The sequence below is a fragment of the Rhinoraja longicauda genome, chromosome 9 (genome assembly GCF_053455715.1).
Source record: "Rhinoraja longicauda isolate Sanriku21f chromosome 9, sRhiLon1.1, whole genome shotgun sequence".
NCBI lineage: Eukaryota > Metazoa > Chordata > Chondrichthyes > Rajiformes > Arhynchobatidae > Rhinoraja > Rhinoraja longicauda.
The window spans coordinates 58,762,278-58,781,778 of NC_135961.1; the positions used below are offsets into that span (position 1 = coordinate 58,762,278).

At 45.8% G+C, this 19,501-nt stretch overlaps 1 protein-coding gene across 3 annotated transcripts in view; it reads right to left on the minus strand.

The window, feature by feature from the left end:
• ralgapa2 (Ral GTPase activating protein catalytic subunit alpha 2) overlaps window positions 1-11,035 on the minus strand; it is a 330,072-nt gene extending 319,037 nt beyond the window's left edge. For all 3 annotated transcript variants that reach the window (XM_078405597.1, XM_078405596.1, XM_078405594.1), the window contains exon 1: window positions 10,726-11,035. In XM_078405597.1, the coding sequence (XP_078261723.1) occupies window positions 10,726-10,831 (106 nt within the window). In that variant the 5' untranslated portion in view covers window positions 10,832-11,035. The remainder of the gene's footprint in view (window positions 1-10,725) is intronic.
• Between the last annotated feature and the right edge of the window lie 8,466 nt (window positions 11,036-19,501).

Sequence of the window (19,501 nt, forward strand, 5' to 3'; positions counted from 1 at the left end):
CAATGAAGATAAGTGAGCCAGTTCCTTCAGCAGCCATACATGCCCAGGCCATAACACCCCCACCACCATGTTTCACAGATGAGGTGGTATGCTTTGGATCTTGGGCAGTTCCTTCTCTCCTCTATACTTTGCTCTTGCCATCACTCTGATACAAGTTAATCTTCATCTCATCTGTCCACGACCTTTTTCCAGAACTGTGGTTGCTCTTTTACATACGTCTTGGCAAACTGTAACCTGGCCATCCTATTTTTGCTGCTAAACCAGTGGTTTGCATCTTGCAGTGTAGCCTCTGTATTTCTGTTCATTAAGTCTTCTACGGACAGTGGTCATTGATAAATCCACACCGGACCTCTGAGGAGTGTCTCGGATCTGTCGGACAAGTGTTTGGGGATTTTTCTTTATTATAGAGAGAAATCTTCTGTTGGCAGCTGTGGAGGTCTTCCTTGGCCTGCCAGTCCCTTTGCGATTAGTAAGCTCACCAGTGCTCTCTTTCTTCTGAATGATGTTCCAAACAGTTGATTTTGGCAAACCTACGGTTTGGCTGATGTCTCTAACAGTTTTATTCTTGTTTTTCAATCTCATAATGGCTTCTTTGACTTTCATTGGCACAACTTTGGTCCTTGTGTTAATAAACAGCAATAAAAGTTTCCAAAGGTGATGGAAAGACTGGAGGAAAGACTAGGTGCCGAGAGCTCTCTTAAATCTGTATTAAGGAGGCAATTAAACACACCTGAGCAATTACAAAGACCTGTGAAGCCATGTGTCCCAAACATTATGGTGCCCTGAAATTGGGGGAACCATGTATAAACACAGCTGTAATTTCTACATGGTGAACCCAAAATGTATAAAAATGGCCTTTATTAAAATCTGACAATATGCACTTTAACCACGTGATTTTTTTCTATTACGAATCTCAAATTGTGGAGTATAGAGGCAAATAAATAAATGATGGGTCTTTGTCCCAACGTTATGGAGGGCACTGTAGATCACCCATGACTGAATGGCGGAGTAGACTTGATGGGACGAATGGCCTAATTCTGCTCCTAGAACTTATGAAAGCAATAGATGTACTTTCCATAGATTTCCATTAAAAAAAAGATAGTTGCCGCATTAAAGGTTAGTGTAGAAAATAGAAACTCAGTGTAGGAGACAACATATCGCAATTCTTAATAGGCTGGCTGGCTACAAGGAAACAGCAGGTATTGGAGTATTTTCTCAATTGGCAGAATGTAACGATCAATGTACCAAGAGATCAGTGTCAGGGCCTCGACTAGTCACAATTTAGAAATGATTTGGTCGAAGGCAACAAAAGACTCGGCTGCTTAGTTTGCTGGTGATACAAAAGGAAAGTAAAACGTGAAAAAGATGAAAGGTTCTAGAAACTGTGAGCGAGTGGACAATGAAGTATAACATGCAAAATGTGAAATTGTCGCTGTGGTAGGAAAAATAGAAAAGCCTATTATCTAAATGGTGAGAAACTTGCAGAGGGTTCTGGGTATCCAATGGCATGATTCACATAAGCATGTGATTAAAAATTCTCACAGAATTTCATTCATTGTTAGGAGAATTGAAAATAAAATGCAGCAAGGTTATACTTGAGTTAGTTAGGAGAATGGCAAGAACTGTGAGCAGTTCTGGTGTCCTATTAAGACATGAATGCATTGGAAATAAATCAGAGGTTTCAGAGACTGACATCTGGAATAAGAAAGTTGGCTTATGAAAAAAGGTTGGACGATCTGGAGTTGAGGGCTCGACTGAACTTCAAAGATGTTGAGCGGATTGTTGTAGAGAGGGTGTTTTTACATGTGCAAGAACCTCGAAGAAGAAAAAACTGTTTACAAATAAGCGGCCTCCAATTAAAGATGATAAGGTAGAAGGTTTTCATAATTAAACAAAGCCCTTTAATATGTTCAAGGCAGAAGTAGGTATATGTTTGATAAGCAAGGAGAGGAAACATCACCATAGGTAGAAAGGAATACCATAGGTAGTCAGCAATCAGATCAGCCATGATCATTAAATAGCAAAGCAGGCTTCTGTGGCTGAATGGACTACTCACACTCCAAGGTTGTTATGGGCATTTGACAGAGAAACAGTAGACTTTCTGAGCATGGTATGTGCAAATTCAAGCTGACTAGATTCTTCATGGTTAGAATCTAGAACGAGGGAATGATGCAGAAACAGACTTCATCAGATAGAAAAGACAGAAAACTAACAAAGTTTATTTCAAGTCACAAGGCTAAGCATTGTGTTCAATAATCTAATATGACAATAGACAATAGGTACAGGAGTAGGCCATTCGGCCCTTCGAGCCAGCACCGCCATTCACCATGATCATGGCATTATTCTCGCTGGAGTTTACATCCCCCCAAGCCTGCGTACGTGAGGCGCAATCGCAACTCGCTGACCAGGTATTCAGGGTAGAGAGTGACCTCCATGGTCATTGTTTTGGGGGACTTTAACAAGGCCAACCTCAGTTGTGAGCTCCCAAAGTACAGACTTCATGTCACCTGCCCCACCAGAGGGGAGAGAACACTTGATCACTGTTACACTTCAATCAAGAACGCATATCGCTCTGTTCCCCGGGCGGCAAGTTTGAAGTCTTTCAGTGAAGGTCAGGAGAAGCAGCAGCGAGAGCGACCGTTGGCTGGACTTGGTGAGTCACAGGCAAAGTAGGTTTACAAACAGTTTGAAGTCTTTCAGTGAAGGTCGGGAGAAGCACATACATTCAAGCTCATCAGAGGAAGGCAGGTTAGGAGTGAGTGCAGGGATTGGCTGAGCAATTAAATGACAAGATCGGTAAATTGGCCAATTAGTCAATTTAACAGCTAATATAAGCAATGCTTGCTCAAGGGGAGCGGCATTGTTGAGGTAAGCAAAGTGCCTTGTGAGCAAAGTGCGAGTCTTTGGCTTGAGAGTCTTTGGCGAGGTGGCTACACCTGATTTGAAACGTGATTTTTTTTTTGTCCACTGAAGAAATGGCAGGCAAATTGGTGCAGTGTGTTTCCTTCAGGATGTGGGCAATCAGGGATACCAATGGAGCTTCTGGAAACTACACCTGCAGGAATTATGTCCAGGTGCAGATCCTGAATGAACATATTGGGGAACTGGAGAAGCAGCTGGATGACCTCAGGGCCATCTGGGAAAACGAGAGTTTCCTGGACAGGACCTACACTGAGGTTGTCACGCTAAGGATGCAGGAAGAGGCGAAGGTGGGTGACTGGGAGAAAAGAGAGTAAACGTGGAGAGCAGGCGACCCTGGTTGGTGGCTGTGCCTAATGAAAATAGGTACACCCTCTTGGGAGTCGTCGGGGCAGAAGACGCTTCCAGTCTGAGCGGCAGACAGGTCGGAGGCTCCAAGCCTGGCAATGAGACTCAGCCGGGGAGACCGACATCGGGCAGAGCCACAGTTGTGGGTGACTCCATAGTCCGAGGTGCAGACAGGAGATTCTGTGGCGGCAGGCGAGACTTGAGGATGGTCTGTTGCCTCCCTGGTGCCAGGGTTAAAGATGTTACAGACTGACTTCAGAACATCCTCGAGGGGGAAGGTGAACAGCCAGAAGTAGTTGTGTACGTGGGCATGAACGGCGTCGGTAGGAAGAGCAAGGAGGTTCTGCAAAATGACTTTAGAGAGTTAGGAAGAGAACTGAAAAGCAAGACTTCTAGGGTGGTTATCTCTGGACTGCTTCCTGTACCTCGTGCTAGTGAGGGCAGGAACAGGGAGATTGGGAATATGAATGTATGGCTGTGGGAATTACAGAGACATGGCTGCAAGAGGACCAGGGATGGGAGCTGAATATTCAGGGGTATACGACCTATTAAAAAGACAGACAGGTGAGCAGAGGGGGTGGGGTCGCTCTGTTGGTAAGGAATGATATTCAGTCCCTTGCAAGGGGTGACATAGAATCAGGAGATGTAGAATCAGTATGGACAGAACGGAGGAATTGTACAGGTAAAAAGACCCTAATGGGAGTTATCTACAGGCCTCCAAACAGTACCCTGGATATAGGGTGCAAGTTGAATCAAGAGTTAATATTGGCATGTCGCAAAGGTAATGCTACAGTGGTTATGGGAGATTTCAACATGCAGGTAGACTGGGAAAACCAGCTTGGTAATGGACCCCAGGAAAGGGAGTTTGTGGAGTGCCTCCGAGATGGATTCTTAGAACAGCTTGTACTGGAGTCTACCAGGGAGAAGGCAATTCTGGATTTAGTGTTGTGTAATAAACCGGATTTGATAAGGGAACTCGAGGTTAAAGAGCCATTAGGAGGTAGTGATCATAATATGATAAGTTTTAATCTACAATTTGAGAGGGAGAAGGGAAAATCAGAAGTGTCAGTATTGCAGTTGAGCAAGGGGGACTATGGAAGCGTGAGGGAGGAGCTGGCCAGAGTTGACTGGAAAGAGACCCTAGCAGGGAAGACGGTGGAACAATGGCAGGTATTTCTGGGAATAATCCAGAAGATGCAGGATCCGTTCATTCCAAAGAGGAAGAAAGATTCTAAAGGGAATAAGATTCGACCGTGGCTGACAAGGGAAGTCAAGGACAGTATAAAAATAAAAGAGAAGTATAACATAGCAAAGATGAGCGGGAAGCTAGAGGATTGGGACTCTTTTAAAGAGCAACAGAAGATAACTAAAAAGGCAATACAGGGAGAAAAGATGAGGTATGAAGGTAAGCTAGTCAAGAACAAAAGGATAGTAAAAGCTTCTTTAGGTATGTGAAGAGGAAAAAAATAGTTAAGACTAGTTAAGGGGATCCCTTGAAGACAGAAGCAGGTGAATTTATTATGGGGAGCAAGGAAATGGCAGACAAGTTGAACAGGTACTTTGGATCTGTCTTCACTAAGGAAGACACAAACAATCTCCCAGATGTACTAGTGGACAAAGGTCCTAGGGTGACGGAGGAACTGAAGGAAATTCACATTAGTCAGGAAATGGTGTTGGGTAGACTGATGGGACTGATAAATCCTCAGGGCCTGATGGTCTGCATCCCAGGGCACTTAAGGAAGTGGCTCTGGAAATCGTGGACACATTGGTGATCATTTTCCAATGTCTGATATATTCAGGATCAGTTCCTGTGGATTGGAGGGTAGCTAATGTTATCCCACTTTTAAAGAAAGGTGGGGCGAGAGAAAACAGGAAATTATAGACCAGTTAGCCTGACATCAGTGGTGGGGAAGATGCTGGAGTCAATTATAAAAGAAGAAATTGCAAAACATTTGGATAGCAGTAACAGGATCGTTCCGAGTCAGCATGGATTTACGATGGGGAAATCATGCTTGACTAATCTTCTGGAATTTTTTGAGGATGTAACTAGGAAAATGGACAAGGGAGAGCCAGTGGATGTAGTGTACCTGAATTTCAGAACGCCTTTGATAAGGTCCTACACAGGAGATTAGTGGGTAAAATTAGAGCACATGGTATTGGGGCTAGGGTACTGACATGGATAGAAAATTGGTTGGCAGACAGGAAACAAAGAGTAGAGATTAACAGGTCCCTTTCAGAATGGCAGGCAGTGACTCGTGGGGTACAATATATATTATTTACAATATACATTAATGACTTAGATGAAGGGATTAAAAGCAACATTAGCAAATTTGCAGATGACACAAAGCTGGGCGGCAGTGTGAACTGTGAGCAGGATGCTATGAGAATGCAGGGTGACTTGGACAGGTTGTGTGAGTGGGCAGATGCATGGCAGATGCAGTTTAATGTGGATAAATGCGAGGTTATCTATTTTGGTGGTAAGAACAGGAAGGCAGATTATTATCTGAATGGTGTCAAGTTAGGAAAAGGGGAAGTACAAAGAGATCTGGGTGTCCTTGTTCATCAGTCACTGAAAGTAAGCATGCAGGTACAGCAGGTAGTGAAGAAAGCTAACGGCATGTTGGCCTTCATGACAAGAGGAGTTGAGTATAGGAACAAAGAGATCCTTCTGCAGTTGTACAGGGCCCTAGTGAGACCACACCTGGAGTACTGTGTGCAGTTTTGATCTCCAAATTTGAGGAAGGACATTCTTGCTATTGAGGGAATGCAGCGTAGGTTCACTAGGTTAATTCCCGGAATGGCGGGACTGTCTTTTGTTGAAAGACTGGAGCGACTGGATTTGTATACACTGGAATTTAGAAGGATGAGAGGGGATCTTATTGAAACATATAAGATTATTAAGGGATTGGACACACTTGAGGCAGGAAACAATGTTGGGGCAGTCCAGAACTCCAAAGACGTACAGGTATGTAGGTTAATTGGCTGGGTAAATGTAAAAATTGTCCCTAGTGGGTGTAGGATAGTGTTAATGTACGGGGATCGCTGGGCGGTACGGACTTGGAGGGCCGAAAAGGCCTGTTTCCGGCTGTATATATATGATGATAGAACCAGGGGCCACAATTCAAGAATAAAGGGTAGGCCATTTAGAATGGAGATGAGGAAAAACGTTTTCACTCAGTTGTAAATCTGTGGAATTGTCTGCCTCAGAAGGCAGTGGAGGCCAATTCTATGAATGCTTTCAAGAGAGAGGTAGATAGAGGTCTTAATGATAGTTAGGGGGTATGGGGAGAGGGCAGGAATGGAATACTGATTGTGGATAATCAGCCAGGATCACATTGAATGGCGGTGCTGGCTCGAAGGGCTGAATGGCCTACTCCTGCACCTATTATCTATTGGCTCTGGGTTGCTCTGATCATTGTTTAGTTCACCTTATTCCGACCTACAGGTAGAAACTAAAATCTGCTACGCCTGTGGTCAGAACAACGAAAAGGTGGTCAAGTGAGAGCATTGAAAAACTACAGTCCTGCTTTGACTGTACTGATTGGAATGTGTTCAGGGAAGTACCACCACAAACCTCACTGTGTATACAGACGCTGTGACATCCTATGTCAGCTTTTGCGAGGGCAGCTGCATTCCCACTAAGACCCGGATCTGGTTCAACGACGACAAGCCCTGGTTCACAGCAAAACTCGGACAGCTTCAGGACCAGATGAGGCCTTCAGAAGCGGGGATGCAGACCTCTCCAGGCAAGCCAAGTACAAGCTGAGAAGAGAAATCAGAGTTGCCAAGGAAAGGTACGCGGAGGAGCAAGTTCTCAGCTACTCTTCTTCAGTTTGGAAGGGCTTGCAAGAAATCACCAGCTTCAAGAGGAAAACAGCTAAAAGATGTGAGTAGGTATGAGCAGGGCCCTAGTGAGACCGCACCTTGGACAATCGTCAACTTATGTTTGAGAAACAGAAAAGTAAACCCTAGGAACCCCCCTCCTCCCCATCACCACTTCACACCTACTCGCATCCTGACTCTGTTCTGCAAACACTGGACCCTTCCCCACCCACCCCTCGGCAATCACCACTTCACACCCACATACAGCCAGACCCCAGTCTGCAAAGACTGGGCCCTCGTCCACTAGCCACCCCCTCCTTGCTGCCCAACATCAGTCTGGCCACTTCTCCATCTCCAACAATAGAAATTCTCAGTAGAGAGAAAAGCCGGAAATCTCCAGGACTGGACAATGTTTCCCCCCTCTACCCTCAAGCTGTGTGCCGAACAACTGGCACCGGTCTACAGACATTTACAACCAGTCCCTACAAACCAGTACTGTCCCTGCCTGCTTCAAAGTCTCCACTATTGTCCCTGTACCCAAAAAGACAAGGATGACTGGTCTTAATGACTACTGGTCATAATGACTACAGGCCTGTCGCACTGACCTCTGTAGTCATGAAGACCTTTGAAAGACTTGTGCTGGCCCAGCTGAAAAACATCACAAACCCCCTGGTGGACCCTCTGCAGTTTGCATACAGGGCCAATAGATTGGTGGATGACGCAGTTCATCCTCCAGCACCTAGAGCACAATGGACCTATTCCAGGATTTTGTTTGAGGACTTCAGCTCTGCATTTAGCACCATTGTGCTAGAGCTACTACACTCCAAACTCTCCCAACTAACTGTGCCTGAACCCCTCTGTCAGTGGATCATCAACTTCCTGACAGACAGGAAGCAGCATGAGGCTGGGAAAGCACATCTCGGACCCACAGACCCTCAGCATAGGAGCTCCGCAAGGCTGCATACTCTCCCCTCTCCCCTCTCTCTACACCACGACTGCACCTCCACAGATTCCTCAGTCAAACATCTCACGTTTGAGGATGACACAACCCTGAATGGACTGATGAGGAGGAATCTGCCTACAGACAGGAAGTGACACAGCTGGCGTCCTGGTGCCATCGCAACAACCTGGAGTTCAATGCTCTTAAGACAGTGGAACTGATTGTAGACTTTAGGAGAGCTCCCCCTCCCCTCCCCTCCCCTCCCCCCACTCACCATCAACAACAGCACAGTCACATCTGTGGAGTCATTTAAGTTCCTTGGAACCATCATCTCCAAGGACCTTAAATGGGGGGGGGGGGGGGGGTGGGATGGGGGGAGGGAAGGGGGGGGCACCATCAACTCCACAGTCAAAAAGGCCCAACAGAGGATGTACTGTCTGCAGCAGCTGAGGAAACACAACCTGCCACAGGCAATGATGGTCCAATTCTATACTGCCATTGTAGAGTCTGTCCTCACCTTCTCCATCATGGTCTGGTTTGGCTCAGCCACCAAGCACGACATCCGGAGGCTGCAACGAATCGTTCGATCGGCCGAGAAGGTTGTTGGCTGCAACCTTCCCCCATTGACGAGCGGGCAACATCATCTCTGACCCCTCTCACCCTGGCCACAAACTCTTCGAAGCACTTCCTTCTGGAAGGCGACTCTGGACTGTCAAAGCAGCCACAGCCAGACATAAAAACAGCTTTTTTCCCCACGAGTAGTAGCTCTACTCAATAACCAAAAGTCTGTAGTCTCTTTTTGCTCTGGTTTATTTCACTCACATGTTTAAACCATAATGTTGTATTCTTAATGTTTTATTCTTAATTGTTTACTGTATGTTCGTGTTGTTACTTGCGAGCGGAGCACCAAGGCGCATTCCTTGTATGTGTACATACTTGGCCAATAAACGTATTCATTCATTCATGGCCTAGTTCCTTTAGAAACATAGAAAAATAGGTGCAGTGAGCTCTTTGAGCCAGCACCACCATTCAATATGATCATAGTTGATTATCTAAAATCAGTACTGGTCCCTGCTTTTTCCCCCATATCCCTCGATTCCTTTAGCCCTCAGAGCTAAATCTAACTCTCTCTTGAAAACATCCAGTGAATTGGCCTCCACTGCCTTCTGTGGCAAATATGTCCACAGATTCACAACTCTATGGGTGAAATGTTTTTCTGCATCTCCGTCCTAAATGGCCAACCACTTATTCTTAAACTGTGACCCCTGGTTCTGGACTCCCCCCACATCGGCAACATTTTTCCTGCATCTAGCCAGTCCAATCCTTTCAGAATTTTATATGTTTCTATAAAATCCCCTCTCATCCATCTAAATTCCAGCAAATACAAGCCCAGTCGACCCATTCTTTCATCAGACATTAATCTCCCACAAACACACAGCCTTGGAAGAACTCCAGGTCAGGCAGCATCTGGGGAGGGAATCGATAGGTGACATTTTCAGTCAGGAACCTTTTCAGACCCAAAACATTGTCTGTCTATTTCCTCCACAGATGCTGCCTGACTCGCTGAGTTCCTCCAGCACTTTGTGTTTTGCCCAATTAATTTCCTACCTTGTAAGAAAGCCACAACGAACTGCACAAAATGTACAAAAACTTGTTTAGTTTTCCATTGCAATAGTGAGCTTCACAACTGCACAAATCAATCAATCAATTCATGTTTCAAAACAAGGTAAGTTTCAGTAAGTCTGAAGAAAGGTCTAGACCCGATAGGTCGCCTGCCCATGTCTTCTAGAGATGTTAACTGCTCCGTTGAGTTACTCCAGCACTTTAATATGTTTTACTCAGCAACTATGATCCCGAGTTCGCATCAAAGCCATGGAACGTTTGGAGCCATGGGCAAGCACACACCAACAAATTACATCAGCAAACAAGCACCCACGATGTTTCTTTATTTAATGCACTAGAAAAAGATATAATGAGTGGCGGCTTTAATTATTCCTGGGGGTGGTGATGGAACAGCATTCAAAGTCACTTTGCTGATTAATTTTTTGACAGGAAGTCCAAACGGTATTCGGATGCCCTTTTCAACCGGGGTCAGGTGAGAGGGGGGGGGAGAGGGAGAAAGAGGGGGGGAGAGAGAGGGGGGGGGGGGAGGGAGAGAGGGGAGGAAGAGAAGGGGATTGAAGAGAGCGGGGGAGGAAGAGAGGGGGGGGAGGAAGGAAGGGGAGAGGAGAGGGGGAGGAAGAGAGGGGGGGAGAGGAAGAAAGGGGGGAGAGGAGAGAGAGAGGGGAGGGAGAGAGGGGGCGAGGAAGGAAGAGGAGAGGGGAGAGGAGGGGGGGGGGAAGAAGAGAGGGGTGAGGAAGAGGGGGGTGAGGAAGAGAGAGGGGGAGGGAGAGGCGAGGAGGGAGAGGTGGGGGGGGGAGAGGAAGAGGGGGGTGAGGAAGAGAGAGGGGGAGGGAGAGGTGAGGAGGGAGAGGTGGGGGGGGAGAGGAAGAGGGGGGTGAGGAAGAGAGAGGGGGAGGGAGAGGTGAGGAGGGAGAGGTGGGGGGGGGAGAGGAAGAGGGGGGTGAGGAAGAGAAGGGGGGGAAGGGAGAAGGAAGGAGGGAGTGAAGGTTGCATTGAAATCACCATGGTTGTCAGTCCCACCCAGGGGCATCCATGGCAACTGCAGGTGTCCGCTCCCTCCCTCACTCACTCACCTAGCAGAGCCCTCAGGTGCTTGAGGCGGGTCAGCACGTCCTTCTTTGGGTCCAGAACTTTCTGTGTAGATTTCTTGACGTCTCCATGAGGCTTTCTGGAAAACATCCCGTTCCGCGGGCGGCCAACACACGAGCGCCCGTCGTCCTCGCCGTCCTCGCTGTCCTCGCCGCCCGCCTGCCGCCCCTTCCTTGCGCCTTCCTTGATTTAATTCTGCCCGGGAGGAAAGCCGTTCTCAAACCGCCAAATGCATCTCTCTCTCTCTCTCTCTCCTTTCTTTTCCCTCCTCCTCTCTCCCTCTTCCCCCCGCCCCGCTTCTGTCGACGTTGCCCTCTCGCTCAGTGACACCGCGCTCTGCTCGCCGTCCTCTCGGGTGTAAACACGGAACTCGCCGCCATCAGGCCCGCCCGCTGCCGCTGCCCCTCCCCCTCCCCGCACCCACATCTGCGTGCTGACGTCAGGCGCAGGGCGGCGTGGGCGGGGCCCGGACTCGGCTGCGCGCTCCGCCCTGCGTGTGAGAGAGTGAGAGAGAGAGAGAGAATACAATGTATACAATGTACATACCAGTGAGTGTGAGTGAGAGAGTGAATGTGAGTGAGAGAGAGAGTGTGAGTATAGTGAGTGTGAGACTGAGTGTGTGTGTGAGTGAGAGAGTAAATGTGAGTGAGAGAGTGAATGTGAGAGAGAGTGAGTGTGAGATATAGTGAGTGTGTGTGACAGAGTGTGTGTGTGAGTGTGTGAATGAGTGAGAATGTGTGAATGAGGATGTGTATGTGTGAGAGAAGTGTGTGTTGGAGAGAGAGTGAGAATGTGTTTGTGAGAGTGTGAGTGAGAGTGTGAGTGCGAGTGAGGATGTAAGTGTGAGAGAGAGAGAGAGAGAGTGAATAGAGAGTATGAGAGTGATGTGTGTGACAGTATGTGAGTGAGAGAGTGTGAATCAGGATGTGTATGTGAGAGAGTGTGTATGAGAGTGAGTGAGAATGTGTTTGTGAGAGCGTGTGTGAGTGAGAGTGAGACAGAGTGTGTGTATGTGAGTGAGATAGTGGGTGTGAGAGAGAGAGTGTATGAGTGAGAATGTGTGAGAGAGATAGAGAGTGAGTGAGGGTCATAAGGAATAGGAGTAGAATTAGGCCATTCGGCCCATCAAGTCTACTCAGCCATTCAATCATGGCTGATCTATCTCTCCCTCCTAACCTCATTCTCCTGCCTTCTCCCCATAACTTCTCATAGTGTATGTGAGAGAGTGTGTGAGTGTGAATGTATGTGTGATAGAGTGAGTGTGTGTGAGAGAGAAAGTGTGTGAGGGTGTATGTGTGTGAGAGTGAGTATCCTTTCAGAACATAGAAACTTACAGATGATAGACTCAAAAAAGCTGAACTCAGCGGGTCAGGCAGCATCTCTGGAGAAAAGGAATAGGTCACGATTTGGATCGTGACCTTCCTTCAGACTGAGAGTCAGGGGGAAGGGAAATGAGAGATATAGACTGTGAGAAAGAGAAATACAGAACAAATGAATGAAAGAGATGTAAAAAAGTAACAATGTTCAAGGAAACAGTCCATTGTTGGCTTTGGGCTGGGTGATAACGAGCTATACAGATAATGAAACATAAGGACGACAATGAAACTAGTACCCCGACTAGGATGGGAGAGAGACAATAGACACCAGTGCCTCACTTTGTGTCTTTTTACTTGTATCCCTCGATTCCCTGCAAATACATGGATCCATGTAAAAGCCTCTTAAAAAGAACAATCATATGTCTCCACCACTATCTCTGACAGCGCATTCCAGGCAGCCACCACTCTCTGCATAAAAGACAAACCTGCCCCACGCATCTCCTTTAAACTCTCCCCCTTTGACCTGGAACCTGTGCTCTCTCGTCATTGACATTTAAATCTTGGAGTAAAAGTTTCTGACTGACTACCCTATCTGTGTCTCTCATAATTGTATATACATCTGCCAGGTCTCCCCTCAGCCTCTAACTCTCCAGAGAAAACAATGCAAGTTTGTTCTTGTAGCTAATATCCTTTAATCCAGACAGCATTCTGGTAAACCTCTTCGGCAGCCTCTCCAAGGCCTCCAAATCCTTCCTGTAATGTGGCGACCAGAATTGCACGCAAGACTCCAAATGTGGCCTAGCCAAAGTCCTATGAAGCTGCATCATGACTTCCTGACTCTTATACTCAATGCCCTAGCCAATGAAGGCAAGCAGATCATATGCCTTCTTTACCACTCTATCCACTTACAAAGAATTGGCCTTCTAATATACATTGGCAGTGCTGAAGAGAGGAGCCAGATATCAAGCTAATGGATTTATTTCAGATTTTATTTTCATTATTATTTACTATTGATTGTTCCGAGAACTGTCTGTCTACCATCCATCTGCAATATTAAAAGCATTTTTTTCACTCACCTTTAACACAATCTGATACTTTAGGAACTGTTGATTTTGGAATAACTAACTCCATTTATTGTAAGCTTAAATAAACAAATGAAAACTTAACGAAAAACAGTCGCATTAAAATCAATGATGACTCAAATCCCATGGATGATTTTGAATGACACAGGACCGGAGAAACAAATTTCTCAGCATGCTGCTGAGAACCTCAGCAAGACTGAATCCCATGTGGAGGTCAGTGGTGAGTAAACTGATACCTTAGGCCTTTTAAGTTGTTCATGAGTCTGAGACATTTGCTGTTGACGTCATATACATAAAGATTATGAAGCCTCGCCAGGGAAGCATCCTGAGAGGACCCGGCAGCGTTAATGGAGAGGTCGGTGCGGCGGTCGATGATGGCGCCGATGGACGAACGAGGACAGACACATGGAAGTTAGGACGCCGCTGCTGAGGGATGGAACAAAGGAGGACCCGGCATGGGGGACTGTCGTGAGGGAGGGGGAAGAACAATGGGAACCCGGTATGGGGGGACTTCTTGAGGGAGGGGGCAAGAACAACGGGGGGAATTGGCGCGGGGGGTGGGGGGAATTTGTAACTGTAAGCGCCCTTTGTGGGCGACTATTTGCATACCTTGGGTATGCAAGCAAAGAATTTCACTGTGACATGTCACATGTGACAATAAAGTATTCAATTATTTATATTGCTAAATATCAGTGTTTCCATATGGAACAACTAGTATGAGTGGCAAGGATTGGTTCTTTGTACTTTCACTCGTAAGCTTTAAAAACCTTAAAGCAGTCTTGTGTGTGTGTATATATATATATTATATGATCAAATGTACCTCGACATCAGTAAAAGTTCTTAGTATGATAGTTTTCTCGAAATGACAAAGTACACTTTTAGCTTTTGTTAACAATACCACTGAGGTTTCTGCATAGTGCTACCAACCAATTCTCAGGATCGAAGAGCAGTACAGATAGAATTTAAATCAGTTTCTCACAAGTCACAAAATATTTGGTTCCAATCATCACTAATTTGCGAATAAGTTATTCTGCCGCTTTTTTCCTCTTGGTGATAATTTACAAGGGTTCCAAAGACTAAAACAAAATTACATAACTTTATTAGTCTTAACATAGAAAATAGGTGCAGGAGGAGGCCATTCGGCCCTTCGAGCCAGCACTGCCATTCATTGTAATCATGGCCGATCATCCACAATCAGTAACCCGTGCCTGCCTTCTCCCCATATCCCTTGATTCTACTAGCCTCTAGAACTCTATCTAACTTTCTCTTAATTTACAATACAATACAATACAATTTATCTTTATTGTCATTGTACCCAGTGGTACAACGAGATTAGCAATTCCCCCACGCCAGGTCCTCCATTGTTCTTCCACGTCCCTCATGGTGGTCCTCCAGGCTCTCATTGACCGCGGGTCATCCCGCGAGGCATCGCCGCCGCCACGAGGCTTCACCACCGCCGAGGCCCCATCGTCGTGAGGCTTTATCACTGCTGCCACCAAGGCCTCACTGCTGTCAACGCCCCACTTCACGCCTCCGTGATGATGACCCAGGCCCCAGCCTCAGGCTCTGTCGGCCGCTTCGCCCGACCTGGGCTTCTGCCCACGAGGCCCAGGCCGGGCACTGACCCGGGCTTCTACACGGCGATATTAATGTAGGAAGGAACTGCAGATGTTGGTTTAAACAGAAGATAGACACAAAAAGCTGGAGTAACTCAGCGGGACAGGCAGCATCTCTGGAGAGAAGAAATCCGTGACATTCTGGGTCGAGACCCTTCTTCAGACATATCAAAGCATATTAGCCTTGCCTTGGACTAAGTGCCATGGTGAATACAGATCCAGGCTGCATAAATGCTTCTTGATGCTACAAATCAGGAATTTCTGATCAACTAAGCTGAAACCTAAGTTTTAAAAGTTGCTAGACCAAGTAAACCCATTGGGCCCAAACCTCTCCGGCATTGGTGCAGCACACTCTCCTCTCCCCATCCCCCTCCCCTCCCCTCCCCCCTCACCCCTGTCCTCTCCCCCCACCCCCTCCCCACCTTCCCCACCCCCTCCCATCCTCCCCCCTCCCCCTCCCCTTCCTCCTCCCCCCACCCCATCCCCCTCAACCCCCTTATCCTCCCTCCTCCCCATCCCTTCCTCCCCCCTCCCTCCACCCCCTCCCTCCCTCCCTCCGTAGGAGATATATTTAAACTTTAAAATGTGAATAACTTTAAAAATATAACACCGATTTCATTGAAACGTCTTCCATTAGCACCAAAGGGACGACGGTGAGTAAGGTGGGCCTAAAATTGTCGCGCTATCGTGTACCGTTTTGGCTGTAGTTCAGGAACAAACAAACAAACAAACGAGAGTTTTAGTATATAGATAAGAATGTAAGTAGAAATGAACCAAATGGTTCATAAGGACTTCCATAATTCTGAAGGCACACGATATTAGTTGGAAGAAAAGAGGTAGCAGCGAATGATGACTCAATGAAGTTGCACAATTCTTTGTCTTTCATAATTTCATGGAGATTATTTATAATTACTGTTGGAACTTTCAAGGATGGCAGATTGTTATAAATAATGGTCAAAGCTTCAGAGATAATTGTAAAATCTCATGTTATTCAGGAGTTCTGTTCATTAAAAGTATCTCCAAGTACAAGTGCTGAATGAAGTGTGATTACTTCCAGAACACATGTGATGGAGAGAGGTAGTAGCTTCAAATTCCTCTGCATTAACATCTCAGTTGACCTGTCTTGGCATCACCACATGGATATAATTGCAAGGCAAGTGCACTAGGGACAATTTATATTTTTTACCGAAGCCAATTAACCTTCAAACCTGTACGTCTTTGGAATGTGAGAGGAAACCGGAGCACCTGGAGAAAACCCACACGGACACAGGAAAAATGTACAAATTCCATACAGACAGTACCCATAGTTATGTAATGTAAGAAAATAACTGCAGATGCTGGTACAAATCGAAGGTATTTATTCACAAAATGCTGGAGTAACTCAACAGGTCAGGCAGCATCTCAGGGGAGAAGGAATGGGCGACGTTTTGGGTCGAGACCCTTCTTCAGACTGATGTCAGGGGAGCGGGACAAAGGAAGGATATAGGTGGAGACAGGAAGACAGTGGGAGATTTGGGAAGGGGGAGGGGAAGAGAGGGACAGAGGAACTATCTAAAGTTGGAGAAGTCAATGTTCATACCACTGGGCTGCAAGCTGCCCAGGCGAAATATGAGGTGCTGTTCCTCCAATTTCCAGTGGGACTCACTATGGCACTGGAGGAGGTCTATGATCATGATCATGATCATGATCGAACCCGTGTCTCTTTAATGTTACAGTATATCTTGTACTTAATGTTGTATCCTTTATCTCTGCACTGTGGACGGTGTGATTGTATTCATGTATAGTCTATTCTTTGATTAGATAGCATGCACACAAAAGCATTTCACTGTACTTCAGTACACATGACAATAATAAACGAAACTAAAGTAAACTAATATTAGATACGTCTCCAAATACTCTGACTAACTTTTACAAATGAACAACAGAAGGTAGACACTAAAAGCTGGAGTAACCCTGGACATGCAGCATCTCTGGAGAGAAGGAATGGGTGACGATTCGGGTCAAGACCCTACTTCAGACTAGTTAGGGAAAAGGGAAACAAGAGATGTAGATGATGATGTAGAGAGATAAAGAACAATGAATGAAAGATATGCAAAAAAGTAATGATGATAAAGGAAACAGGCCATTGTTAGCTGTTTGTTGGGTAAAAACAAAAACCTTGTCTGACTTGGGTGGGGGAGGGATAGAGAGAGAGAGAATGCCAGGGTTATTTGAAGTTAGAGAAATCAAAAGCTATACCACTGGGCTGTAAGCTGCCCAAACGAAATATGAGATGCTGTTCCTCCAGTTTGTGTTTAGCCTCACTCTGACAATGGAGGAGACCTAAGACAGAAAGGTCAGTGTATCCTGACTGTATACATCATGGCCTGGCATGGCAATTCCAACATACAAGAACACTGTAGGCTGCAGGGATGATGGACTCCGCCTGCTCCATCCTGGGCGGCATGGTAGCGCAGCGGTAGAGTTGCTGCTTTACAGCGAATGCAGCGCCGGAGACTCGGGTTCGATCCTGACTACGGGTGCTGCACTGTAAGGAGTTTGTACGTTCTCCCCGTGACCTGCGTGGGTTTTCTCCGAGATCTTCGGTTTCCTCCCACACTCCAAAGACGTACAGGTATGTAGGTTAATTGGCTGGGTAAATGTAAAAATTGTCCCTAGTGGGTGTAGGATAGTGTTAATGTACGGGGATCACTGGGCGGCACGGACTTGGAGGGCCGAAAAGGCCTGTTTCCGGCTGTATATATATGATATGATATGATATGATAACACGGCCCTCCCACCATCAAACACATCTAGATTTAGATTTAGATTTAGAGATACAGCGCGGAAACAGGCCCTTCGACCCACCGAGTCCGTGCCGCCCAGCGATCCCCGCACATTAACACTATCCTACACACACTAGGGACAATTGTTTTTACATTTACCCAGTCAATTAACCTACACACCTGTACGTCTTTGGAGTGTATATCTACACGAGGTGCTCCCTCAATAGGGTGGCATCCATTATCGAAGATCCCCACCAACCAGGCCATGCCCTCTTCTCACTGTTACCTCTGTGTCCCTCGTGTATGTAGGTTAGTGTCTTGGCTGATCACTGGTCGGCGCGGACTTGGTGGGCTGAAGGGCCTGTTCCGCACTGTATCGTCAAAGTCTAAAGTCTGCAGAGGAATTACGTTTCTTAGTGAAACCACACGACAGATTTGATCAGTGTAACTGATGTTGATGGTGGGGGACGGTGAAGGTCTAATGACATAGTTGGTTGAATTCTCCCTTATTGGAGACAGATAATCCCAGGCACTTTTGTATTGTGGCTATGACTTTTAAGCTCATTTATCTAGGTATTGCTTGGTTGATTGCTCACACAATCCAACATGCACAAACAGCTTTCTTGGGAAATTAATGCACAAAACGTGCCTTCCTTTGTGTAAGTGCCTTATCAGTTAGGTGCAGGCAATTTCACAGAAGGTGCTATGGCATTCAATAAGTGGTGAGTTAAAAAATAAAACTGTTCATAATTTTAAGCAACTACATTTTTGTTGACAATAAGTTTTGAACTATTTCCACTGTGTGTGTATTGTATTGCCATGGAAGATCAGCACACATAAGACCATGAATTTATGCCATAATGGTCATTTGGAATAATTATACTATGCTGAGTGTTTTGCATGTGCCCACATCAAGAGTCAAGAGTGTTTTTATTGTCATATGTCCCAGATAGAACAATGAAATTCTTACTTGCAGCAGCACAACAGAACAGCACCACAACAGAATATGTAAACATGGTACTCTGTACATGTGAACACAAGATTCACCACTGCTGCCCCTCGCCATTACGTGAGTTAAAGTCAGCTTGTAAAGTATCCAGCTCACTTGTGTCTTAACTCTGGTCACAGTCTACGTATTCACTTCATAAAAACTGAGGTATATCCCTGCAAACCTCCATATCTGAAGAGAGCACCAACACAAAGCTGGATAACTAGTGCCGCCATTCATATCATGTCCCCAATATCTTCCTGAGAAATCAGCGTCACGCCTGTCCCTGAAAGGGGTTTCACGTCCTCTTTCAATAGGTGGCACATTCCTTTCTTGCCAACTAAGCTGGAATCTCCAATGATACTTGAATTTAACCTGATTTTATTTATGTGTAGCATTAGCTGATCTGATTGATATCGTGTGAAATAAAGCTTTACACTTTACCTCGGTACATGTAACAAAAATAAACGAAGAAGGGGGTCTTGAGAAAGAAACATAGAAGTAATGAATGTAAGTTAGGTAATACCATAGAAAAAGGTCCTTTATGCTCCAAGCCACAGCTAATATAGATAAATCACTGCTCCTTTCCTTCAAGGTCATGGGATGGCCAGCTTAGGAAAACCATACCTTATAACTAACAGAAAATGTACCATTGGCCAATACTGGAGAGCAGTTCTGACCAAGCTTTGTATTGTTGGAGTGGAATTCAACAATGATCTTGACCTTGTCGAGGTGAATGTAAAGTAACTCTCAGCATTCTTCAAGGAAATCTATTTTGGATCAGAGACAAATAAATTTCTCCAAAGTTAAACGCAGTTAGATCAATAATAATTTTATAGTCCACTCATCATCAGTCATTCGTTATTTTGAAAGTACAATAAAAGTGGATTATTCTCCAGGTCCTGATAGGATATTCCCTAGGACATTGAGGGAAGTTAGTGCAGAAATAGCAGGGGCTATGACAGAAATATTTCAAACGTCATTAGAAACGGG